Raw genomic sequence first — 27,093 nt, 5'->3', positions numbered from 1 at the left:
GAGGCAAGTTCAAAGGTGTGCCTTCCCTCCCCGCGCCGCGCCTAGATCCACCTCTCGGTTTCCACTGGTCCTTCCCTCCCCACGTGGAAAGAAGAAGGGGGGGGACCCCGACCCAGCCTGGGATCTTCGCGCCAGTCTTCTGCCGCATTCGCTCTTGCAACGGCTCAGACCCTGCGAGGAGCACCGCCAGCAGCAGCAGCAGCAGCATGGCTACCGCCCCGGCGCCCCTGGATGGTGAGACTTGCCCCTCCTCGTTGGGGGCTCCCGCGAGCTCATTTAGTCCAGCCGCCCTCTGCAGAGGTGGGCACGGGAGGAGGACCCCGGCTTGGGGGGTCACCGGAGGGAGCCGTGGGGTGGGTCTGGGGAGAAGCGCTTCTCTCTCAGTTTTGCCTGCGCGCAAGTGGGGGGTGGGGAGCTCTGGAGACCCCCTGCCCCCTTCCCCCTTTGAGAGACCCTCCGCGCCAGAGGCGGACGAGGCGTGTGGGTGTTCGGGGGACCCAAAGCGGGGCACGTCGAACCTGCCCAGCAGCGCCCAAGGAGGAGAGCCGCAGCCTCCCGGGCGAAGCGGGAGCCGCTCCGGAGTCACTCCGGAGCGCCCCTTCGGCTTCCAGCCCGAGGCGCAGCAGCCGCCGCCGCCTTTCCTCTCCGAGCCTTCCCCCCCCGTCCCCCAAGTTGGTGGCGGCGCCCTCCTTCGCGCCCTGCCCCGCTGACTTCGGAGAAACTCCTACGGAACTGGGCGGGGGGGGGGGGGGCGGTGTGCGCATTGCTTCGTGAATGCCGTGGGACTAGCAGGGCACAGGTGCCAACCCGGACCGGGGCGCTCATCTCTTCGGTCCGTGCGTTTCTAAAACAAGACCGCTGCAGAGGCAGGTGGGAGGCTGTCGCCCCCCCCCACCCCTCCAGTCCCGGCCGGGAGCCCCTGCAGCAACCGAGCTGGGTCTGGGGGCGCTCACGTTGAGGGGGGGGGGGCGGTTGTGCAAAGCCGCCCGGCGGGGCGCCCGGCTCACTGCAGTCCTCCCAAGCGCGGAGCCAGCCGCTCCAGATCTGCAGCTGCTGCGGATGGATTGACGGCAGAGAAGGCAACAGGATGCTGCCCGCTTTGGGGGGGGGGGGGGGGTGCAATGGACGGCAGCGGCTTTCAGGAAAGGGCGGGGGGAGGAAGAAGGCGCTTTCCCAGGCACGCCGCTGATGTCCTGCCGGAGCTAGGGTTGCCAACTTTCCAGGTGGGACCTGGAGGTATCCAGGCAATAGAGATCGGGAGGACGGGGCAAATGGCTGCTTTGGAGGGTGGAGGGCGTTATACCCCCCTTTGCCCAAAACTCTGACCTCCCCAGGGCCCCACGCCTCCAGTTCTCCAGGAATCCCCAACCTGGTGTTGGCAACCCCACTCAAAACACAAGGCCTGTCTCTCTGTTTCCCTCCCACAGTCTCAGGCTGTGGCTGAGCGCTTGGCACAGGGGAAGTGTGAGTGTCTGTGTAGGAAGACCAGGCGGGAATTCCACTCCTGGGGGGAATCGCAGGTGCAGTGAAGGGCAGGCGTCTGGGCTGAACGTAAGAGTGGAATTCTAGCAGGAGCTCCTTTGCATATTAGGCCACACCCAGCTGATGTAGCCAATCCTCCAAGAGCTTACAAAGTTCTTTTTTGTAAGCTCTTTGAGGATTGGCTACATCAGCTGGGTGTGGCCTAATATGCAAAGGAGCTCCTGCTAGAATTCCACCCATGGCTGAATGGATGGGGAACCTCATCTCTGGAAGTACAGTTTGGACCTCCCGCCACCCTGCAATTGGGGTGATTTATTATGATCTGGAGCCAGGGCTTGTTGCAAGGTCCAAATGGCTTAAGCAGCTCTGCAATTCCCACCTCCGCCCTGCCTGCCTGAATCAGAGGCGGAGGCCGGAAGCAGGCTTTGCAAGCCATGGTTTGCACTAACCATGACTTGGTGGCTTGCGTGGACAGACAGAGGAACTCATGTTACCTCTGGGCTCTGCAGGCCTCTGCGCACCTTGAAGTGCTGAGCAGGCAGGGAAGGAAAGCAGATCGGTGCTTTTCTGCTCTGTTACAGAATTACAGTCTTCTAAGTCCATGGAAGTCAGCGGGTGAAAGGAGGGAGGTGATTCCGCTTAAGGAAGCATCAGTATCTAGCTGCCAGTGTTCTCTGTTCCTTTATCCAAGGTGCTCAGGACACTGTGTATGTTGTTTCCCCTTCCTCTACTTTATTCCACAACCAATGCTCCCTCTAAGCTGCAGAGTCTTGTGAGCGAAAATTCTACTTTGTGAGCGACTGCCCTTAAAGTTGTGAGCTCCTGCATAAATTAGTTCGCTCTGGGGCCATTTTTCCTGAGCTAAGACAAAAATGTGTGAGCATGAGGCTTAAAAAGTGGGAGCTAGCTCACACTAGCTCAGCTTAGAGGGGAAACTGCCTGCCCACAACTGCCCTGTGAGGGAGGCTAGGGGGAGAGAAAGTGATGTTGGCCCCAGATCAGTCAGTGAGCTTTACGCTTCGTTGACCTCTGCTACACCACCAGACCAGTTTTCAGCATGGAAACTCACAACGGAGTTCGAAGTTCGAGTTGGCTTTCATGACTGAATAGACCTCGGTTATCCACCAACGCTGATGCTAAGCAACTCCCTCTTTCGTGGGACCTGAACCCATGAAACCGGCTTATACTGAATCAGTATAAGGGGAGGGATGGTGGCTCAGTGGCAGAGCATCGGCTTAGTAAGCAGAAGGTCCTAGGTTCAATCCCCAGCATCTCCAACTAAAAAGGTTCCAGGCAAGTAGGTGTGAAAAACCTCAGCTTGAGACCCTGGAGAGCTGCTACCAGTCTGAGTAGACAATACTGACTTTGATGGATCCAGGGTCTGATTCAGTATAAGGCAGCTTCATATGTTCATATTGTCAAACCCTTGGTCCATCGAAGTCAGTATTGTCAGCTCAGACTGGCAGCAGCTCTCCAGGGTATCAAGGAAAGATCTCTCGCACTATGTACTACCCGATCCTTTTAACTGGAGATGTCAGGGATTTAGCTTGGGGCCTTCCGCATGAAAAGCACAGGCTTTCCCATGACCCTTCTCCTCAACAAGACCACATAATGCTGCCTTATACTGCTTCAGACACTTGGTCCACCGAGGCTGATATTGACTGCTCTGGGTGGCAGCAGCTCTTCATGGCAGGGTCTTTCACACCACCTCCTTCCTGATCCTTTTCACTGGAGATGCCAGGGACTGCACTGGGGGCCTCTTCTACAGAGCCCTGGCCCTTCTCCTTAACAAAATCACATCAAGCTACTTTATACTGAGTCAGACTGTTTGTCAGTTGAGATCGGTGTCTTCTACTCTGGCCGGCAGCCGCTGCTCAGAACGTCCCGTCAGACAAGATACTAAACTGGTTACACTGGCAACCAGGGGTGAAATTCTAGCAAGAGCTCCTTGGCATATTAGGCCACCCTCCCACCCCGATGTAGCCAATCCTCCAAGAACTTACAAAAAAGAGCCTTGTAAGCTCTTGAAGCATTGGCTACACCAGGGGTGTGTGGCCTAATATGCAAAGGAGCTCCTACTAGAATCCCACCCCTGCTGGCACTCCTCTTCAACATGGCGTGGGTGTCTGAGAGGGGAATGGGATCCCGAGAGTGCACTGAGGCAGGCAGGAGCGGCTGCTTCCTCGCTCCTTCCTGCCTGCCTGCCTTCCATCCCGTGTGCTTTTGCAGACTGGAAAGGGTGGCGGGGGCGAGCTGTTTGTCTTCCACTGTCTGCCCAGGAGACACAGGGAACTGGCAGTTAGGCAAACAGTGATGCCTCCTACGGGCCTTCTCTGTCTGCAAAAACACACTGGGGCGGTGATTGCATGCCCTAAATCAGGGATGTCGAACTCATTTGTTATGAGGGTTGGATCTGACATAAATGAGACCTTGTTGGGCCGGGCCATGTGTGTGCCTATTTAAGATTAGGTAGTAGAGATGCGAACTTTTTAAAGGACACAGACAAACATGACTAAAAATGTTTTTTAAAATCCCCTTTAAAATATAAATACTTGAAACATTAGCACTTGTTAGTCTTAAAGGTGCTTTCTTTGTGTATCTCCCATGGGATCCAGGGAACTGGGCAAGGAAGCTCTGGCTCTTTCCCTCCCTCCCTAGGTGACCAGGAGGGGGAGGAGCCTCAACCAATGGAGAAAATCGAGGTTTTGCTCTGTAGCTCCTGTGCAATTGAGCAAGCCTTGCAAAGCAAGTTGAGATGTAGAAGGAAGGAAGAGAGAGGGAGAAGGAAGCGGACAACAGCCAGTTGCTCGGAGGCGTGATAGGAGCCTTCTGGGGACCTGGTCCAGCCCCCAGGTCGCATGTTTGACACCCCTGCCCTAAATAATGCACTTTCAACCCACTTTCAATGCACTTTCCAACTAGATTTTACTGTGTGAACTGGCAAAATCCAGTTAAAAACTGCACTGAAAATGGATTGAAAGGGCATTACTGTGTGCGTGTGATCGTAGCCTGGGTAGAACAGTTAGATCCGAGTCCAATAGCACTTTAGGAGCCAGCAAGAATTTACAAGTGGAGGTTTCCAAGAATTAAAGCTCCCTACGATTGCATCCAAGGCCAGCGGCGACTCGGAGACCAACAGGATTTTCAGGGTATTACCTCTGAGAGTCAAAGGCCCCACCAGTGAGATGTGAGTCCTGTTGGGCCTTAGAGGCCCTGACCAAGATAGCCCAGGATAGCCTGATCTCATCAGATCTCGGAAGCTACCGTAATCAGGGCCAGTCCTGGCAAGTCGTTGGCTAACCTCCAAGGAAGACCAGGGTCATGGCGCAAAGGCAGGCAATGGCCAGGGCTCACTTTCTAGCAGGAGCTCCTTTGCATATTAGGCCACATCCCCCTGATGTAGCCAATCCTCCAAGAGCTTACAAGGCTGTTGTTACAGGGCCTACTGTAAGCTCTTGGAGGAATGGCTACATCAGGGGTGCGTGGCCTAATATGCAAAGGAGCTCCTGCTAGAAAGTGGCAATGCCAAAACACTTCTGACCATCTCTTGCCTCGGAAACCCCATGGGGTCACTATAAGTCAGCTGTGACTTGACAGTCCTTTCGACCACCACAAGGAGATCAAGAAGATTCTCAGGGTCTGAATTTCAAGAGTCAGAGTTCTCTTCAACAGGCAGTGGGTGGAAGGCAGGGAACTGAGCATGGCTTTCTGGCGGCATGGGCCCTGGGGATCCTGTTTCTCCTATGCACGTCATTTGGAAGGTGAATACACCAGTCAGACGTTTAAATGTGAGTTGGGTTAGGGTTTTCCCCATTACATCTCTCCTTTAACGTCTCATCTAATCAGAGTTTCGGGTGGAATCTCAGTCTTCCACCTCATCTCCTACCATCATCCCTTCCTCCTTTTTAAACTGGAGAGGCTGGGGATTGAACCTGGGGCCTTCGGCATGCCCGGCAGATGCTGTGCCACTGAGCCACCGCAGCCCTTCCCCGTTGAGCTGGAGACGACGGGACTTTCTGCATGTCGAGCAGCTGCTCTACCGCTGAGCGATGTCCTCTCCTGAACCGCAGTATCTGCTCATTTGGTATCAAGGAACAGATGGCTGTGCAACTCTGGGAATGGGACGGATGCTGCCTGGGTGTATATAGTGTGACTATGCAGGGCCGACCCTAGACTATCTGGCACCCTAGGCAAGGCTAACTTCTGGAGCCCCACCCCTGCACTGTTAACATCACTAAGTCACATGGGGGCACCCAATTCAGCGCCCCCAGAAGGCCAGTGCCCTAGGTAATCACCTAGTTTGCCTAGTGGCAGGGCCAGCCCTATCTGATAGTGCTGGCATGGATACTCCTTTCCTGAGTGTATGTGTGTGCAATTTCATGCTTTGTACACATGCTGTGTGCATAATTGTGTGTGTGTGTGTGTGTGTGCTGGGCCATCTGTTATTTTGTGGATGTGTGAATGACATTTTCTTCTGGGTGTGTTATCTTGTCTTGGCTGACTGTACGTGAAAGAAATCTGTGCTCGCAAGCACGCTTGTTTCTCTGGTTTAGTGTGGGCTGTGTACTGTGGGGGTGGCGACGGTGGATGGTATCCTCGTTCCAGTTTCCTCGTTCCACGGTAGGTAACTCGTATTTTGGGTGCCGAAGGTGGAACCTTTGACAATGTCTTTGTGAGACTGGGTGATCGCAGCTGGCGTGCCTGCCGTTTCCTCAATGGGATGCTACTTGTGCAGGGGAGGACGGTGTGGAAAGGCACCAGACACATATCAAGAAATACGTGTGCATGCATGAGACCCGAGCATAATGTGCTGAGCGATTGTGACCTTTGTCTCAGTGAATGCTCAGGAAGAAGTGGTGCTGTTTTCACTGGCAGCGGGGATTCTCAATTCAGCCCTTTCTCAGTGTGAGCATGGGGCAAGATGTACGCAGTGAAGCAGGTGTGCAGTGTGTCTAGGTGCATGCGCGCCTGCCAGGGCTAATAGCTCTTCCTTTCCTCTGCATGATTGAGTGGCTCTGCTATCCAGGCCAAGGGGATGTGCAGTTCTGCACGCAGACTTGGGGAGGCGGATTGAGAGGCTGTAACACTGATTCCACCTGAAGAGGGTCAGGAAGTTAGCCAGGAACCAGCTGTTCCCTGTTCCACACATCACAGAGGCAAAACCTGGATTTGCCACCACGTTCCACTCCACAGGGAGCTGTGGGCCACGGTATGTAAATTGTCACCAAGTCACAGCCGACTTATGGCAACCCCAGCAAGGGGTTTTACAAAGCAAGCGAGAAGCAGAGCTGGTTTGCCGTCGCCTTCCTCTGCAGAGCCTTCCTGGGTGTTCTCCCTTCCAAGCACTGACCCTGCTTAGCTTTCATGAGCTGATGAGATCAGGTTGTATAATGCTGCCTTGCTTCCTCCTGTAGACCATTACAGTTCCCTACTAAGTTTGTCTGCATGATACAAGCGTTGATTGCATCTAGATTTTTGCATTCTTAAATATACACTATAAGCAACTTTGGTATATATATCTGTAGAACCTGAATGTGCAATCCCCCCCACCCCCAAACAAACAGGCATGCCCAAAACAAATCCATGTGAACCTGCAGGCATAAGAACACAAGAGAAGCCATGTTGGATCAGGCCAGTGGCCCATTCTGTCCAACACTGTTTCATACAGTGGCCAAAAGCCAGGTGCCATCAGGAGGTCCACCAGTGGGGCTATAACTCCAGAAGCCCTCTCACTGTTGCCTCCCAAGCACCAAGAATGCAGAGCATCACTGCCCCCAGAGTGTTCCATCTATATAGAGGATGGTGTGGAATTGTTTTCTGTGGCCCCAGAAAGTAGGACCCAGAACCAGTGGGTTGAAATTAAATCAGAAGAGTTTCCGGCTCAACATTAGGAAGAACTTCCTGATCGTTAGGGCGGTTCTTCAGTGGAACAGGCTTCCTCGAGAGGTGGTGGGCTCTCCTTTCTCGGAGGTTTTTAAACAGAGGCTAGATGGCCATCTGACAGCAATGGAGATCCTGTGAATTTGGGGGGAGGTATTTGTGAGTTTCCTGCATTGTGCAGGGGGGTTGGACTCGATGACCCTGGAGGTCCCTTCCAACTCTAGGATTCTGTGATTCTATGATTCTATATATCTTGTGGCTAATAGCCACTGGTGGACCTCTGCTCCTTATGTTTATCCATCTTGATCCTTTTTCACAAGTTACAGTGAACCCATGTACAATCCTTGCACATTGTGCACCTGGTTGATCTTTATACATGTGCTGTTGAGTAATTCTCTTTCTATATTGACATCACACCTTCATGCATTTTAAAATTTCATTTCACTCTGCCGTTCTTCCCCAGTGGGGACCCAAAGCAGCTTATCCTCACAACAACCCTGGGAGGTAGATTAGGTCAAGTTTCTGCGACTAGGCCTGGGTCACCCAGTAAACTTCCATAGCACAAGTGGGGAATCAAAGCTTCATCTTCCAGGTTCTAGTCTAACCACTACAACAATCCAGGTATTGGTCCCAGGTTTCATTCCTAAAGTGAACACACATTGACTTTCTTACAAACAGATATATGGGTGTTCAGTAACAGAGCTAGCATGTGGCTCTTAAGTACACATTTGCTACGTGTCTATTAGAAGATGAACTTCATCCAATGCACTATATATCTTTTCCTGGTGCATTTTCTCTCCCAGGATACCCAAACATGGGTAGGGACTTGAATAAAGACGAGGCAGCCCTTTCATCTTGACCACTGGAGGGACATAATACACAACAAGGTTGGTCAGGCAAACCAAAAAAAGGTAAAGGTAGTCCCCTGTGCAAGCACCAGTCGTTTCTGACTCTGGAGTGACGTCGCATCATGACGTTTTCAAAGCAGACTTTTTACGGGGTGGTTTGCCATTGCCTTCCCCAGTCATCTACACTTCCCCCCCACCCCCAGCAAGCTGGGTATTCATTTTACCAATCTCGGAAGGACGGAAGGCTGTCAACCTTGAGCCGGCTACTTGAACCCAGCTTCCATTGGGATCAAACTCAGGTCATGAGCAGAGAGCTTGGACTGCAGTACTGCAGCTTTACCACTCTGCGCCACGGGGCTGTTTCTCAGGCAAACCAGGAGGACATAAATATGGGGGGGGGGGTGCAAGGATATTGGCCGGGGGGGAAATTCCAATGTGAATATAAAGGTTGACATCTAGGGAACACAGTTGTGGGTTTTTCATGCCTAAAAAATTAATACAGATTAATGTATGTAAATTTTTAATCTGTCTAGTACATTCTTATCCGCTGAGACGTGAGTGGCTCAGGCTAGCTTGATCTTATTAGACCTCGGAAGCTAAGCAAAGTCTCAGCCCTGATTGGCATTTCGATGGGAGACCACCAAGAAAGCCCAGGGTCCCTCTGCCGAGGCAGGCATTTCTGAATGCCTCTTGCCTTAGAAAACCCACGGGGTCACCATGAGTCATCTGTGACTTAGTGGCCCTTTCCACCACCTCATTCTTCTCCTGCCTTCCTTCTAGGAGCTCAGAGTGACCTACACAGCTCTCTCTCATTTTCATAACAACCCTGTGAGGTAGGGTGGGCTGAGATACAGGGACTGGCCCAAGGCCACCCAACGATCTTCATGAATAAGTGAGGATTTGAACCCAGGTCTCCTGAATGCTAATCCAACCACACTGGTTCTCCATAACACTATTCTTGGACTCAGGTCTCTTACAATTAGGGGTGGAATTCTAGCAGGAGCTCCTTTGCATATTAGGCCACACATCCCTGATGTAGCCAATCCTCCAAGAGCTTACAAAAAACAGCTTTGTAAACTCTTGGAGGATTGGCTACATCAGGTGGTGTGGCCTAATATGCAAAAAGCTCCTACTAGAATTCCACCCTTACTTGCAATTGTGGTTAAAGTGCTTTAGAATGACAACCGAATCTATAGATATTCATTGAAATGGGAATGTGTACATTTCAGTGGATACTGGGCGTTCTTCTAATTTCTTCTGTAGTCAAAAGAACGAAAAGAGATTAAGGAAAGTTCCTTCAACTTTGGTGAAGACCTGCCTGCAGGCCTGTAGTTGGTCTCTGCTCTCCTTTGTCTTTCCTGTAGCTATTTTTGCCACCTGAGAAGCCTAGGAGATGTGTCACACGTATGCAATGCTGGAGGATTGCATATTCATGAGGCCTGGTTGTGGTATACCTTCTCTAGAGATTTGTGCAAGGTGATTCTCTATGGCTTTCTGAAATGTTTCCGGAAAACTAAAGTATTGTTTACCGGCACAAAGCTTGCTAGCATAACAGCTTGCAAGCTAACATGTGATACAGAACTCTTCCTTCTCTCTGAAGAGCCCTGTGTCACCTGGAAGTGTGCATCCTGTTATGCCCGTGCTGTAGGATCTATCCAAAGGGATCTCCTCTTTTCCACAGGGTTTATCTTCTCTGGAATGTACACAGGACCAGTTGTGTATAGCGAGTAGGACAAATGGCGTCTTTGTTAGCACTTCCCTGAATTTACAGAATTAGGGTTGTGCTACGTAATGTCGGCTCATTACAAACTTCTTCTCTCACTTTACAAGCCTTACTTCATTGAGTTTTACAGCAACCCTTGTAAATTACAGTTCCCAGTTCACAGATGGAGAAACTGAAGTGCACTAAAGTGAGTTGGCTAGACAACCACCAGCTGGTTTCCCTGGCTGACTCCATATCTGAACACCAACAGCAGTGAAATTTTATCCAGATGTGAAATCACTATCAAATCATCATCCACATAATAGGGAGATTTTTAAATTGAGATCTAGGTTTTCTGAACTGAGACCTAGGTTTTCTGATGAATCTTAACAGGGGAAAGATGCGATATATTTTCTTTTTGCCTTAAAAAGAACAACCTAAATCAAGCTGGGTGCATAATCGGGGATGTTGTGGGGGTAGAGAGTTCGGATTAAGAGACTCAGATTCTTCCAAGAAATTTAAAATTGGGAGAATTTGCTCCCCTCCCCTTTTCCTTCTAATTCAAACTCAGTGATTCAGTCCAGCCCTGTATACAGTAAATTAATTTTTTAAGACTGAAGCAGGAGGCTGGGTTGGACATGAATTATGCATTCAAATCAATATTGCAATGGGCATAGCTACCGATCAATGAATCCTGGGGACTGTAGTTCACGTTAAAGGCGCAAGGGCCTTCTAAGAAAGACTTCTCAAGCAACCTCACAAACCTCTAGTTCCATAGATTCCAGGTGGGAATACTGATTGTTTTGGGTTAGTTCATATCGGCAGTGTAGACATGTCTGTGATGATAACCCGCCGGCATGGAGGATCTTCCCTCTCCCCCAAGCCTAACTAGTGAATGACAGCTGTGGCTAATTATTTATTTACTTGGATGTTTCTACTTCCCTTCTTGCCCCTATGGCAGGGGTGGGGAACCTTTTTTCTGCCAAGGGCCACATGGATATTTATAACATCATTCGCAGGCCATAATAAATTATCAACTTAAAAAACAGTGCTCCACCAAGGGAGAACGATTCAGGCCAGCAAAATTAATGCAAATAATTGTTTTTCTATTTGAAGTCATGTTGGGAGAGCCTAATCTGGCACACACACACACACACACTCATCCGGTCCGCCACCCTAGGCAAATGCATAGGTTCAGGGCTTTTTTGTAGAAAAAGCCCCACAGGAACTCAGTAGTATATTAGACCACATCCCCTAATATTAGCATATTAGGTCACACACTCATTAGCATATTAGGCCACATCATCTGGGATAATCAAGTGCAAACTGAATTGTGACAGTAACTTTTCCAGGCCCTGCAGCAATTCTGGCTGGCCAGCCAGGCCCCAGGGAGGCTGCTGCACAGTACATCTGGGCCCTGTGATCCCTGCCTGGCCCTGGGGAGGCTGCTGCACAGTGTGGCTGGGCCCCATGATCCTCGCTGGCCAGCCAGGCCCTAGAGAGGCTGCCACATGGCTCGGTTCAGCCCAGCAATCCCTGAGGGCCACACCAAGTGACCTCGAGGGCCGCATACGGCCCTCGGGACGGAGGTTCCCCATCCCTGCTCTATGGCAGCCTGAAGCTGTTGTCCTCCCTTCCTTCATTTTGACATCATGACAACCTGCAAGGTAGATTAAGCGTTCAGTGCAAAGTCACCCTAGGATTGCCAGGTACCCCCTGGACATTTGTGGGGTATAGGCAGGGTAGGCAAACTAGGTGATTGCCTAGTGCACCAGCCTTCTGGGGGTAACAAATTGGGCCCCTCCATGTGACTTGGTGATGTTATCAGTGTGTTTGGGGGGGCAGAAGTTAGCCCTGACTAGGGTGCCCCCTCTACAACAGTCATCCTGTAAGGTAGTTGGGGCTGAGAGAGCTCTCCCAGAAGCTACCCTTTCAAGGACAGCTCTGTGAGAGCTATGGCTGACCCAAGGCCATTCCAGCAGCTGCAAGTGGAGGAGTGGGGAATCAAACCCAGTTCTCCCAGATAAGAGTTCACACACTTAACCATTATACCAAACTGGTTAGTTGGATACTAACTGCTATGCCAAGATGACTGAGGAGAGAAAGACACTCTGTGCATGCTCTGAATCCCTCTCTCTTTCTCTCTTTGATTTTTTAAAAATTTGCATTTGGAACAAAGTGGCAGGTCTCAGATGCGGCCTAGCTCAAAGTACACCTTCTTTGGTGGCAAATCCCACATTAAAGCCTGAGGTGTGGTTTATCCCCCTTCAGTTGCTTCCTCAGAGCTGCGTTTCTGCGCTCTCATCTCCATCCCCTCGCTCTGGTTTTCAAGGACTCCTGAGGGTCGGGCTTGGAGCCATTCCCTCCTTACCCCTCCCAGCTTGCAAAGAGGGTCAGCACATTCACAAGATCTGTGCGCTGGGCCTTACCAGCACTGCCGGGAATCAGCAGCTTCCATCAAGCGGCCTTGGCAATGAGACTTGACATGGGGTGACAGGGGGAGTGTCCTGGCCCGACTGTGCTTTTTCAAGCAAGGAGGCATCTCTGGGAAATGACACTCCTTTTTTTATCGCTGCCTCCATCTCTGCGGCTGTCCCCGGGCCTGCCTCTCAGTCGCCCGCAGGGTGTTTCTTTGGCCGCCTTCCAGAACCATCTCAACATCTTGCTGACTCAGGAGAGGAGATCTGGACCTGCATGGATTCAGCCATCTCATTCAGCGCCTGGCTTCTTGCTTTCTCGAAAGGGCCTTGGATAACAAGAGGGTCTCAAAGGATGCTTTGCAAGGGGGGGGGGGGGACGGACAGACACAGAGAGGATCGCAGGGTACCAATAGCTATTTGGGGAGACGGACACCCCTGCTTGCAAACTGTGGTAATGTTTCATAGCCAGACTGAGTGCCTGAAAAGCCTCCTGCAGATGGTTGGCCGCAAGCCAGGTGTGAAAGACTCCCCGAGCATCCTGGTCTCCTCAGCTGCCCCCTCGGAGCCCTGGCAGCCGATTCACACACTGCGCCCAGCTATGCGGTGGCCTGTCTCCATGGCAACTCCCATCCCCTGCATTGGAGTGTGCATTATTCATCCGCAGTCCCTTCCCTGCAGCAGGCAAACGCCCCCGATCCTGCATCAAGCGAGCAAACAGGCAGGAGACCTCTCTGTGGAGAGGAGCTGCGTTCACAAGTGACAGGGAGCGCACATACAATCTGCATGCACTCGGTTTTCGCTTTGCACGTCCTTTGAGTGATTCTCGTGTTAGATTCAATGCGTGTACAGCATGTGCAATGGAAACGTCACGTTTATCAGGTACTGATCCCTGATTTCATCTGTTAAGTGAATGCACGTTGGCTCTTTCCTACAAACGGGAATGTGCAGATACATGCAGGATGCACAGGCATTCGGTGTCTCTTGTGAATGGGGCTAGATAGGATGGGGGTAGTGGTGGGCATCGACAATGGGATACCCATTTGATGACCAAAAAGGATCACATAGGAGACCCAGTGTGGTGCAGTGGTTTAAAGTATGAAACTAGGATCTGGGCAAATCCAGGTTCAAATCCTACTCATGCCATGGAAACCTGCGGGGAGACCTTGGGCCAATCACACACTCTACCTGACAGGGTTGTTGTGAAGATAAATCAGAGGAGAGGGAAATGATGTAAGCTGCTTTGAGTCCCCACTGGGGTGAAATGTAAACAAAGTGAATTTAAAAAATAAATAAAAAATAAAAGATGGGGATGGGACCTACTGGCTTGTGGGACCAAAAAGAAGTGCTGGGAGTGGGGACTGGGGAGGCTCCACCTTGTCAATCTGCTACAAGTCACGGACAGTTTGGTGATTTCACTTACCAGGTGCTTTCACAAGTGCTGAATAGGGCACTTTCAATCCACTTTCATTGCACTCTGCAATTGGATTTTGCTTGCAGACGATTGCTAAGTGCATTAAAAGTGGATTGAAAGTGCATTGTTCAGCCTGAGTGACAGTTCCTGATGGGGCAGCTACCATGGAGGGGAGGGGGGGGGGGAATCCCTGCAGTTCTGCTATTGGTGCAGGGGTCACATGGGTCAGCTTGCTCCAGGGCTGTTTTAATGCCCCAGTTTGCTTTTTTTTGCAAGTGTGGAAAGGGAGGTGGGCTTAAGCCCCTCTCTAGTTTCCACAAAACTTCTAACATGTCAGTGACAGGCAGTGTTGTATAGTGGTTAGAGTCAGAGCAGTGAGACCCAGGTTCAAATCCATAGAAGCTGACTGGGTGACCTTGCGCCAGTCACACCCTCTCAGCCTCACCTACCACAGCGTTGTTGTGGGGATAAAATGGAGGAGGAGAGGAGAATGATGTTGTTAGCTACTTTGGGTCCTTGAGAGGTTCCTCTAGCTCCCTTTTAGAGCCATTTGTGCTCCTGGCTATCTCTGCACCCACTGGCCATGATTCCTATAACTGAATTAGTCATTGAGGAAAGAAGTGTTTCCTTTCATCTGTCCTGAATCTGTCCCTCATCAACTTCATGGGATGCCCCTCCAAGATCTAAAATTGTGGGAGAGGAAGGAAAAGTCCTCTTTGTCCACGATTTCTGCTCTGTGCCATAATTTTATAAACTTCTACCATACCACCGCCCACCATCTTTTTTTCCCTAACCAAGAAAACCCCAGACACTTCAGCCTCTTCTCTTAGGAAAGGTGCTCCAACCCTTCAAACCTCTTCTAACACACAGGAAAATGATAACCCTAGGGTTGCCAGCTCCAGGCTGGGGAAAACCTGGAGATTTTAAGGGTGGAGCCTGAGGAGGGCGGGGTTTGGGGGGAAAGAGAGTTGAGAGTTACCTTTGCGTAGTGGTTAACAGCAGTGGACTCTAATCTGGAGTACTGGGCTCGATTCCTGACTCTTCCACATGAAGCCAGCTGGGTGACCTAGGGTCAATCACAGTTCTCTTAGAGCTCTCTCACCTCCACCTACCTCATAGGGTGTCTGTTGTGGGGAAGAAGAAAATGAAGATATTGGATTTATATCCTGCCCTCCACTCCGAATCTCAGAGCGGCTCACAATCTCCTTTATCTTCCTCCCCCACAACAGACACCCTGTGAGGTGGGTGGGGCTGAGAGGGCTCTCACAGCAGCTGCCCATTCAAGGACAACCTCTGCCAGAGCTATGGCTGACCCAAGGCTATTCCAGCAGCTGCAAGTGGAGGAGTGGGGAATCAAACCCAGTTCTCCCAGATAAGAGTCCGCACACTTAACCACTACACCAAACTGGCTCTCATGCCAGCTCATCCATTAAACAGCTGAGACTCTGGCCCCAGGTGCTGGGACTGCAGGGACCATTAAAGAGACAGGGAGAGGAAGGGAAAGAGGATTGTAAGCCACTCTGAGACTCCTTCAAGTGGTGATGGGTGGGGTATAAAACCATCTCTTCTTCTTTCACAGGGTATAATGCCATAGAGTCCACCTTCCAAAGTGGCCATTTTCTCCAAGTGAATGAATCTGTCTCCCGGAGATCAGTTGTAATCCCAGAAGATCTCCAGCCACCACCTGGAGGTTGGCAACCCTAGCTAAATTCCCCCTTCAATCCAGCCTCCATCAGATTCCCCCTCCCAGTTGTGATTATGTCTAAAGAAACCACCACAGAGTTCAGATCCTGTCTAGTTTCTTTCTCTATCTCAAAATGCAGAACTTCTGGGATTCCCCACCCACTAGTAAAAACCCCATTCAGAGGGGCCAGCTGCAGCCATGAAAGTATATTCTTGTGTGCCAAATCCCTCACCATCGTCTGGAGCCCTTCAGCAAAGCCACGTCAATAGACCGATGCTTACTGGCAGACAGCAAATTCATAACGGGGGCAATAGAGTGGATGATAGGATGCCGTGCGTTCGCCGGCCACCACTGGGAAGAGACAGCCATGGGATTCTGGAAGTGCTGCCAGCTCATCTATTAAACAGCTGAGACTCAGGTGCCGGGCCTGCAGGAACCATTAAAGAGACAGGCATGGGAGAGAACAGATCAGGGCCCAGGAAGGAGAGGCAGGCAGGGAGGTAGATCTAGAGAGAAAAGTGCCAAAGCAAGATTGATTAGAGGTTTTACATGTAACAGAAGAACCAAGCAGGCAGGGCAGGATTAATAATTAGGCCAAGTAGGCACTGGCCTATGGGCCCCCACACCTTAAGGGGCCCTGGGCTGGCTCCCCCCCTGGTTTCCCCCCTGTTTGCAGCCCTCCCAGCCTGCACACACAGCCAGCAACTGAGCCGCTCTTTGCCCAAATTGCCTGGTGTGGCTGATGCTAATGTCATTGCCAGATTTGCCTCTCTCTGCCTCTCCCCTGCAGCTTTGTCAACGGGGCTTTGAAGAAGGTACCTGCAGGCTGCAGGCGTTGGGCAGCCACTCCAAACTCTGAGATAATTTGTGAGGGGGCCCTCGAGACCTAGGGGCCTCCACAGGATTTGATCCAATCCTGCAAGCAGGAATGGGAGGGTCAAATGCAAAGCAGCTACAGGACTGGGCTTAGGGTTGCCAGCTCTGGGAAATTCCTGGAGAGTTTAGAGATGGAGTCCAGTCAGGGAGGGGCTTAGGGAGGGAGGGTTCCCAGCAGGGTAGAGACCCTAACGGCTGCCTTCTCCAGCGGAGCTGATTTTGTCATCTGACTGGAGACCAGCTATAATTCTGGGAGATCTTCACACACACCCCACTTGGAGGCTGCCAACCCTAACTAGGGAAGTATAATGTTTAATATTCTTCTGTATGAAAACTTCTTTCAAGTAGAAAACTAGTGGGAAAGAGAGGAAATAAGGTTTAAAAAAAATCTTCATGCTTAAAAAAAACACACAGGGAAGGCTTTTTGAAAAAACTGCAGGGGCCATTCAACAAGACAGGGCTCCTCAGCACGGTGCCCACTAGGGGTTTTTCTTTTTTTTGTAGCAGGAACTCCTTTGCATATTAGGCCACACACCTTTGATGTAGCCAATCCTCCAAGAGCTTACGGTAGGCCCTGGAATAAGAGCCCTGTAAGCTCTTGGAGGATTGGCTACATAAGAGGGCCTAATATGCAAAGGCGTTCCAGCTACAAAAAAAAAATAATCCTGTGCTGCTGTCTGAGAGATCAGAAAGGAGCTCCTTTGCCCAGGGGAGCTCAAAAATTCAGAGCAATTTCTAGTCCTTTCTGGTATTCTGAGATGTAAGGCTGGATAGCTGAGCTCAGTAATAGGAGAAATACATTTAAGGCCTGAGCCAGAATAGCATAATCATGGGAGAGAGAGAAAAAGTAAGTTCAACTGGGGTAACGTGGTGGTTCTATTTATAGAGAGGGAAGGGAGATTAGTTGTGAATGTTAGCAATCAGCAGTGTAGGATCCAGGCTGGTGAAATCCACCAGCAATTGGCAAATACCATGGGTCCCCACAGTGTGACCCAACTGGTGCTCAGACCTGAGACGCCCCCCCCCCCGAAAAAAAAAAAAAGAGATCTACAATTTTCTGTCTGCACCCTAGTCTTCCTGTCAACTCCATGTCAAGTCTGTTCTCTTCAACCAGGGCTTTTTTTGTGGCAGGAACTCCTTTGCATACTAGGTCACACACCCCTGATGCAGCCATTCTCCAAGAGCTTAGTACAGGGTCTACTGTAAGCTCCAGGAGGACTGGCTACATCAGGGAGTGTGGCCTACTATGCAAAAGAGTTCCTGCTACAAAAAAAAAGCCCTGTGACTTCAGCTATATCTACATGACAAATCTAGAGCAGCTTGAAACTGTTTGAACTGTCCTTTAAAGAACTGGGATGGAATGGAGTGAACTTCAGCAGGGTATAATGCCATAGAGGCCGCCTTCCAAAGCAGTCCTATTCTCCTGGAGAACTGATCTCTGTCACCTGGAGATGGAGATCAACTGTAATCTCAGATCTCCAGCTGCTACCTGGATGTTGGCAACCATAACCCCCAGGGCTTTTTTGTATCAGGAACTCCTTTGCATATTAGGTCACACACCCCTGATGCAACCAATCCTGGAGTTTACAGTTGGCCCTATAAGCTCTTGGAGGATTGGCTAAATCAGAGGTGTGTGGCCTAATATATAAAGGAGTTCCTGATGCAAAAAAAGCCCTGATAACCCCCATAATGATCTACTTTCTGAATTGTTGGTGATACAGCTGCAGATGTCCATGTCAGTGAACCTCAGAGATCTGTCATCTCTTTTGCTGTGGGACCCAGGAGGAATCTGCCAAGAATCCATCTTCTCTGATTGAACCTCAGGGATAAATTTATTGTCCTCCACTTGAAAAAAACTATATGCGCTCACTCACTCTGTTCCCCTGTTACTCTTGCCGGCAGCTTTTGAAGTGGCAATTGAGCAGCTTTTTATTCCCTGATGTTTTGTTCTGGCTTTTATCTCTAAACTCGTTGTCCTCTCCCTCCCCTCTTTTCTTTCTGAGGCTGGTTTCAAGTGTGTTTAATTGCTTGTTGGCCGGCTAATTGACGTAAGCTATCGTGCGGATCGCTTTGATGAAAATGGCAGCGTATAAATATTATTTCAAAGTATTTAAAATTATCCGCTTGTACTCTAAAGCGCAGCAGAAAGGGCAGGATGTAGCCCTCCTCGCTGCCTATTTTTGATGTGAACAAGATGGACTTCTACACAAGAATCCCCAACTATACTTTACATATGCCCCTAGCCGATTTTCTTCAGTGGTCAGATCTCTCACTCCAAGCTGCCTTTGACTGAACCAGACCCTTGGGTCATCAAAGTCTACCTGGACTGGCAGCAACTGTCCATGTACTCAAGCAGAAGTCCTTCACATCACCTACTGCCTGGCCCTTTTAACTGGAGGAGCCCCGTGGCACAGAGGGGTAAAGCTGCAGCACTGCAGTCCAAGCTCTACTGAGTTCGATCCCAGCGGAAGCTGAGTTCAGGTAGCTGGCTCAAGGTTGATTCAGCCTTCCATACTTCCAAGGTCGGTAAAATGAGTACCCAGCTTGCTGAGAGGAAAGTGGAGATGACTGGGGAAGGCAATGGCAAACCACCCTGCGACAAAAAGTCTGCCAAGAAAATGTCATGATGTGACATCACCCCATGGGTTAGTAATGACTCGGTGCTTGCACAGGGGACTACTGTTACTTTTTTTAAAAACTGGGATTGAATCTGGGACTTCCCCCATCATGCCAAGCAGATGCTCTGCCCTTGAGCCACAGCCTCTCCTCTCTTTTCTGCTTTCCAAGTAAGAACTGGCTCATTTTCACATCTGCCTGAAATTTGGTTAGGCAGCTTGTGCAGTGGAAAGTCACTGGGTGACTTAGGCATGCCAGCTTCCAGGAGGGACCTCCCCAGGCTCCATCCCCAAATTTCCAGGAGTTTCCCGACCCAACCTGGATCTGGCAACCCTACTCTTCCATCCCCCGGGCAAACCTGGGACCAGTAGACATTCTCTGCCTAACCCCCCATACAAGGTTGTTGTGAGGACAGAAATGGAGGAGAGGAGATTGATGTAAGCATCTTTGGATCCCCACTGGGGAGAAAAGTGAGGCAGAAATGAATAAAATATTACAAAAAGTAAAAAAAAAATTGGGCAGATCCTTTGAATCTGTGTTCCCTCTAAGCTGAGTTAGTGTGAGCTAGCTCACAGTTTTTTAGCCTCCAGCTCACACATTTTTGTCTTAGCTCAGGAAGGATGGCCAAATTGCTGGCTCACAACTTTTAATGCCAGTAGCTCACAAAGTAGAATTTTTGCTCACAAGACTCTGCAGCTTAGAAGAAGCATCAGCTACAATTTCTGATATTTCTGATATTTCCATCCTGACGGGATGGGGAAGAGACATGTTAGCAGCTGGAAATCAGCTTCTCACGAGGATGCCAGCCTCCAGGTGGGGCCTGGAGATCTCCTGGAATTACAGCTCATCCCGATTACAGAGATCAGTTCCTCTGGAGAAAATGGCTGCTTTGGAGGATGGACTGTATGGCATTATATCCCACCAAGGTCCCCATCCTCCCAAGCACCATTCCCAAATCGCCAGGAATCTCCCATCCTGGAATTGGCAGCCCAACCCTCCCAGGGGCCTGGCAATCCTAGTTTCTCATGAAAACCAAAGGAGATGAATAAATAAAACAGCTAACATACAGAACAAAAAAAAATCGATCTCTATTAAATAGAAAGAGCAGGAAAGCCCAAACTGAAAATAAAGCAATAGGTTTTGCGCACACCACTCCAAAGTTGTTCCCTCCAGCCTCGGCATTAGTACTGGGGAGAAGAGAAACTGGTCTCGGTGAAGAGGATCTTTGTATTTCAAGAAAAGGACAGCCAAAATGCTGCCCACTCATCCCTTCCAGCGTTTACAGGGACTGGCTTGTCACAGTTCTGGGAAAGGAGAAAGACATCACCACATTCTACAGAATGTTAGCTTTGCTCGGGAGCCCAGGTATTTCCGTGAGTACTAAAGGGAGTGCAGCACATGAGGCGGGGGAGCTGGCTGAAAGCAGAGCCTCAGGAATGTTGCCAAATACCAGCGAAGCTGTCACTCTTTAAGCAGTTGGCTTCTGGCAACAGTGTCACCTGTAAGCTTCGCCATGGGGCAGGAATGCCTGAAGGAAGCCACAGGAGGATTTGTTCCAATCTCCCTAGTATGAGTCAGGTCCTGACCTGGACGAACCAGGCCAGTCTGAACTGGATGGACCAGGTCAGCCCTGGTCAGTATTTGGATGGGAGACCATCAAGGAAGGCCAGGGTCACGACACAGAGGCAGGAAACAGGAAACCACCTCTGTCCATCTCTTGCGATTCTCTCTAATGCGATTGCACTAAAATGGAAAACGACCGAATCTCCATCCATACAGACTTGGGCATCAAAACTGTGGGAGTATTTCCTTTTAGACAAAGTGGTGGGCTCCCATATTTCTTCCTTACAACTCGGGAGAAGAAAACCGATACTAAAGCGGAGTCCTTCTTGAATTGGAAATTTATTCCCTCCTGTGCCTCATCCTCATTAACCCATGAAGAATACCTCACATTTTTAGTCTTATGCTAAGTTGTCTAGGGCTAAAATGTATCTAATGAAACCTGGTTAAAAAAAAAATGTTTTTTGGTTGCTTAAATGATCTTATCCGCTCAATTAGCTTGATTTATTATTTATTTTGTAATGCACCCTAATTATGTATAGAGTAGGCTTCTTCTTTTTTTGACCACATGTTGGCTTTATTATGCATTTGATGCAATCCAATTATTAACCAATAAACTGAGTTATACCTTTTAAAAAAATCTCTTGCCATGAAAGCCCTCCGGGGTTGCTGTATCTCAACAGCCATATGACAGCATTTTTCCACCACCGCCATTTGTTCATCTCACCAAAGATGTGTCTTTTGGCCCCCTGGCTTTGAGCCAAGTATGAGAGAGCCAGTTGGGTGTAGTGGTTAAGTGTGTGGACTCTTATCTGGGAGAACCAGATTTGATTCCACACTCCTCCACTTGCACCTGCTGGAATGGCCTTGGGTTAGCCATAGCTCTTGCAGAGTTGTCCTTGAAAGGGCAGTTTCTGTGAGAGCTCTCTCAGCCCCACCCACCTCACAGAGATTCAGATTATAGGGCAGGATATAAATCCAATATCATGTTGGAAGAGCTCCACCTGAACACACAGAGGGGGAAAATGGACTTGAGAGCCAGAATTCTGTAGAATGCAGCAATGCCTCTCCCCTTTCCCAGAACCGTGACAAGCCAGGCCCTGTGATCACTGGAAGTTGTTCGTCATTGCCTGCCTCTGTGTAGCCACCCTGGATTTTCTTGGTGCTCTCATGTCCAAATATCAACCTGGGGCAACCCCGCTTAGGTTCCAAGATCGGATGAGATCGGGCTAGCCTCAGCCATCCAGGTCAGGCAATGCATAAGAACAGCTTGGCCATGGAAACTGGAAGCTTACTAGAGTGATACATACTAAAAGCAACCTGCCTCTTTGAAGATTGTATTGTTTTGTTTATAAAAGACCACCTTTGCCTATGATGATGCCTTTTCATAAGAGAAAGCCATGAAAGGTAATACGTTTGCCACCCCCTCCCTCTTGAATATTTCATTGTAAAAAATTTCTTTTATAACCCATTTCATGACTTTGGTGCGTGATTTACAGGCACGACTGATGACTGTCGGATAACGCGGTCCATGAACACTGTGCTAAATGTGGGATTTAGTACTTTCTCATTTCGTGATCAGTTATCTTTATGGCATTTTTATGGCATGGGAATCACTCACTTGCACACGGCTTATTAAATAGACACTGCTGATGCAGACATCTTGACAACTTAAGAAAGACAAGTGGTAATGCCTCATCCCATCAGCATTGGCAGCTTTTTACCAGCGGAGGTGCTTTAAGTATTTGTGCTGTTGGGTGGCTAGTTGAGTAACCAACCTGTGGTTGGAACATGCTGAGTTGAGCACCCTCCAGAGAACTGATTGGGTCACTTGACCCTAAACTAGCCTTTACATGTTATTATTTATCATCACAGTGTTGGGGCTAACCTGTACCCTGGTGCTTCCAATGGCTCCCCTTCCTGAATGTGCCACCTGCAAGTCAGCATTACCAGTTACCCAACTGTAACTATGACCAACTACATTCAGATCAGATATGCTTTATGGGAAAGATGGATTTCTGTAGCTGGATTCCCAGAAACCTAGCAGCTTTGACAGGGTGGCGGATCTAACCATCCTCCAAGGATTTCCTCCCACCTAGAGAGACTTTCCCCAGCTTAAGCTGCTTTTCCTCCAATGGAGGAGCGATTTAAGTTAAGAGGGAGGATCCATAGGCTGGAGGAGGGCTTTGAACTTGGCTCAGTGGAATGGTAGGACAGGGTTGGATGTAGGCCAGGGTGGCTTGAAAGGGTTGCTAGGCATCAACATGGAGATCATGCCTGGACCATTCAAAGGTACCAGGTACTGTTATCATCAGGTTTTTTTCATAGCAGGAACTCCTTTGCATATTAGGCCACACACCCCTGATGTAGTCAATCTTCTTGAAGTTTATAGTAGGCCCTGTACTAAGAGCCCTGTAAGCTCTTGGAGGATTGGCTACATCAGGGGGTGTGGCCTAATATGCAAAGGAGTTCTTGCTACAAAAATAGCCCTGGTCAGGGGTGGAATTCTAGCAGGAGCTCCTTTGCATATTAGGCCACATACCCCTGATGTAGCCTCCAAGAGCTTACAAGGCTCTTTTTTGTAAGCTCTTGGGTGATTGGCTAAATTGGGTGGGTGTGGCCTAATATGCAAAGGAGATCCTGCTAGAATTGCACCCCTGCCCATCAACATCATAGAAAGCATTCCCACCTGAGCCTGACAGATAGATCCAAGCCCAGGCCCTGAGGCTTTGCCCAGGAGGAAATGGCTACCTGTGGCCAAAAATACCATGACCTGGCCCTTGCTGTGTCCCACCAAAAAGCTGGGCAGTAGGACCAGGTTAAAGGACTGGTGATGAACCAAGAGAGGAGGCCCAGGAACTGTAATTTGCTCTCCCTGTTTCTTACTTTTGCAGGTTCCACTAAATGATCTGATCTCTGAATTGATGCTGAGCCACCTTCTAGCCCACTCACACCAAACGATGTCCTTTGGAAGGGATAGTTCATATCAGTGGCATTAAAGCATGCTTACACACTCTCGTTTTGTAAACTGAGAATGGACCATTTCAGGGGAAGTTTTGTAGCAAACCTTACCAGACATGACCTGGAGTCAGCAAAAGAGGATGTCCCCAATAGGTTTGCTTGGTCACCCTGACTCTCTGCTTTCTCCCCAGATGCCAACAGCCAAATGGACCCCTTTACCTATGGTGAGTGTTGCTGGAGAAGCCCCGGCACTATTGCTGGGACTGGAATGGGCCCTCAACCCACGAGACAGAGGCGTCTGCACCTTTGACACAGGAGGATGAACAAGAAGCTGCAGAAACTGTGTGACTCGAGGGGAGGGAGATCCATGTAGGGTAGTGTGTATGTGGGGGGGGGGGGATCTTCATGGTGTTTGGAGTCAGGTGCTGGACTGGCTGGGAGCATCTTTATTTCTGAGCATCCTCTGTTTCCTCTCTGCAGACTATGACACACTGCGTACGATTGGGATGGTCTTAGCTATCTGCATGTTCGTGCTCGGCATCCTGATAGCATTGAGTGAGTCCTTTTCTGGATGTATCCCCCCCCCCCCCCCCCGCAACCATGTCCAAAATGACCCTAACACCTGCTTCCTCATCTGCACCCCAAGTCTCCAATTGACAGTGACAGCCATTTCATCTGGACCCCAGAGCCAGCATGTTGTGGTGATTAAGAGAAGCAGACTCTAATCTGGGGAACCGGTTTTGATTTCCCACTCCTCCACATGCAGCCAGCTGGGTGACCTTGGGTCAGTCACAGTTCTCTCAGAGCTCTCTCAGCTGCACCTGCCTCACAGAGGAGAGGAAGGGAAGGTGATTGTAAGCCACTCTCTCCTTCAGGTAGGTAGTAAAGAGCAGGGTATAAAGCCAACTCTTCTTCCAGTTGACAGCACCAGCGATTTCATCGGGGTCCCAAGGCTCCAATTGACAGTGATAGCCAGGGGTTTCTTTGTAGCAGGAACTCCTTTGTATATTAAGCCACACACCCCTGATGTAGCCAATCCTCCAAGAGTTTACAGGGCTCTTAGTACAGGGCCTACTGTAAGCTCCAGGAGGATTGGCTACATCAGAGGTGTGTGACCTAATATGCAAAGGAGTTTCTGCTACGAAAAAAGCTTTGGTGACAACTATTTCATCTGGACCTCAGTGACATAGGATCTAGGTGTACGGCACTCTTAATGCTTGGATGTGGAAACTGATAATGGCTGAAGGAGACAGCATCCATAGAATCTTAGTTTCCACCTCCTTCTGAGAAATATCCATGGTTTCCTGGAATGTACTCTGTCAGAAGAAGTCAAGGGTGTGTTTCCTTGGGGAAAAGAGTGTGTGTGTGTGTGTGTGTGTGAGAGAGAGAGAGAGAGATGCTTTTATGTGGTGGCTTCTCACACTACTTCACCAGGAGGTTCAGCACTGCCATAGGGAGACTGGATTTCAGGACTTTTTTTGTAGCAGGAACTCCTTTGCATATTAGGCCACACCTCCTGATTTTGCCAATCTTCCAAGAGCTTACAGTAGGTCTTGTAATAAGAGCCCTGTAAGATCCACGAGGATTGGCTACATCAAACGTGTAGGCCTAATACTCAAATGAAAAGCCCTCCTCCCAAGTAAACACACAAAGCTGCCTTTATGCTAAATCAGATCCTTGGTTCATCAAGGCCAGTATTGTCAACTCAGACTGGCAGCAAATTTCCAGGATCACAGATGGAGGTATTTCCCATCACCTACTGCCTAGTCCTTTTTTTAACTGGAGATGCCAGGGACTGAACCTGGGACCCTCTGCATGCCGAGCACATGCCCTACCACTGAGCCACAGCCCCTCCCCAAAGTGCTTTATCTTTTTCTCTCGGACCCTGTCTCTCAACCCCATATCCCTATAGGAACACTATTTATTTACTTCATTTATACCCTACCTTTCTCGCCAATGGGGACCTGCTACATTCTCCTCCCCTTTTTATCCTCACAACAACCCTGCGAGGTAGATCAAGATCAGTAGCCATGTTAGTTTGTCTTTAGCAGTAGAAAAGAGCAAGAGTCCAGTAGCGCCTTGAAACTAACACAATTTGTGGCAGAGTAGGGGCTTTTGGGAGTCACCGCTTACTTCTATAGCCGAAGTGAGCAGTGACTCCCGAAAGCTCACACCTTGTCACAATTTTGTTTAGTCTTTAAGCTGCCACTGGACTCTTGCTCTTTCCTGTGAGGTAGACTAGACTAAGAGACTGCAAGATCCTTCAGAATGCTGCCACGGTAGAGTGGGGATTTGAACCTGAGTCTCCCAGATTGTAGCCCAACACTAATGACTACATCACACTGGCTTACTGCAGTGAAATAAAGATGAGGCGCATCCACCTCAGAATACACAAAACTGGAAGGGAAGCCTATCAAGGAGCGCTGAATGAGATGTTTCAGATAATGAGGATCTCATCTATAAACTATCGCCCAAACCTCTCAATTCTAGACCCCTCTCTCTCAGACACACACCCATCTGCCCACATCTCTCTGCTCTTTCTCTGTTCCATCTTCACTCCTTTCTCTCTTTGCAGGTAAGAAATTCAAGTGCAAAAAATCTGACCCCAGGTAAGCACTCCCTCCCCCCCCCCCGTGTGCCCGTTCCTCACTCATGCCTCCCACCCCTGGGTGTTGTGGTCCTCTCCCCGCTCTCCTCTGGTTCACTCATGCCCTTTCTGTGTCTCCCCCTCTACAGCCTTACAGATCCCAGGGCAGCAGGCAAGACCTCCAGTAAGTGATGTGGTGTCAGGAGGGAAGGTGATAACAGGGGTAGGGAATGCCTTGACCTGCCTGTCCCTATACTCCAGTGGAACCATAGCCAAGACCTCAGCCCTGACCCATTTTATGTCTGTGACCCAAGGGTTGCCAACTGCAGGTCAAGAAATGCCTGGAGGTGTTGGGGGCAAGCCTGGGGAGGGATTTGGGGAGGGGAGGGACTTCAACAGGGTCTAATGGCATAGATTTCACCATATAAAGCAGCCAGGTGAACTGACCTCTGTCACCTGGAGATCAGTTGTAATCCCAGGAGACCTGCAGACACCACCTGGAGGTTGGCAACCCAGTCTACCCTAACCACCCCCACTTGATCCAAAGAAAGTCTCCTCCCCACCCCACCCCCGGCCAAACAACCCTCTCTAGTCTGTCCATGCGGGTAGGGCAGGGGGCTGAATGTATACTTCAGGAATGTCTGTTTCTCCATCATCCCCTCTTGTGGAAGCAACAGGCAAGAAGGAGGCTGAAGCGTCCCTACCTGAGACAGCCTCCTCCCGTTGCCATGGAAGGTGCTGACGTTGCTGCGGAGGGGGGGGTTCCATGGCGATGCCATGGCAACCAAGAGCAGTATCTCCCCTGGCACCCAGGAAGCCCCCAGGGGAGGATGTTGTTTTGCTCCTGGATGCTGGGATCCCTCCCTCTCTCTTTCTCCTCTCCCCCATCCTCCTTTCTCTCTTTCTCTCCCCTAGCTCCAGCTGGCAGCGTGTAGATGCCCTCGCCAAGAAGTGCTGCTCCCTACTGGCTGAGGGATGAACTGCGCCCGGGATATCTTTCTCCTGAGACCTGGGCACCGGCCGCCCGGGAAGGGAGGGGGCTCTGCGTTTTATCCTCTACCAATTA

At 49.9% G+C, this 27,093-nt stretch overlaps 1 protein-coding gene across 1 annotated transcript; it reads left to right on the top strand.

The window, feature by feature from the left end:
• Nucleotides 1–27,093, top strand: LOC132586492 (FXYD domain-containing ion transport regulator 7-like). Its single transcript, XM_060258586.1, has 6 exons — nucleotides 1–234; nucleotides 23,632–23,664; nucleotides 23,921–23,995; nucleotides 26,016–26,049; nucleotides 26,177–26,211; nucleotides 26,943–27,093. Exons 1-6 carry the CDS (start codon nucleotides 207–209, stop codon nucleotides 26,960–26,962), a joined length of 225 nt encoding a protein of 74 aa, XP_060114569.1. The 5' UTR covers nucleotides 1–206; the 3' UTR covers nucleotides 26,963–27,093.

Source organism: Heteronotia binoei, chromosome 17 (assembly GCF_032191835.1).
Source record: "Heteronotia binoei isolate CCM8104 ecotype False Entrance Well chromosome 17, APGP_CSIRO_Hbin_v1, whole genome shotgun sequence".
NCBI classification, from domain to species: Eukaryota; Metazoa; Chordata; class Lepidosauria; order Squamata; family Gekkonidae; genus Heteronotia; species Heteronotia binoei.
Note: the sequence above shows the minus strand (reverse complement) of the source record. Positions and strands in the feature narration are given on the sequence as shown.

Bases quoted from the DNA above. Each gene is read 5' to 3' on its own strand.
- LOC132586492 (XM_060258586.1), top strand. From the start codon at position 207: ATGGCTACCGCCCCGGCGCCCCTGGATG. The intron at 23,665-23,920 runs GTGAGTGTTGCT...TCCTCTCTGCAG, and splicing joins AATGGACCCCTTTACCTATG to ACTATGACACACTGCGTACG. The intron at 26,212-26,942 runs GTAAGTGATGTG...TCTCTCCCCTAG, and splicing joins GGCAGCAGGCAAGACCTCCA to CTCCAGCTGGCAGCGTGTAG.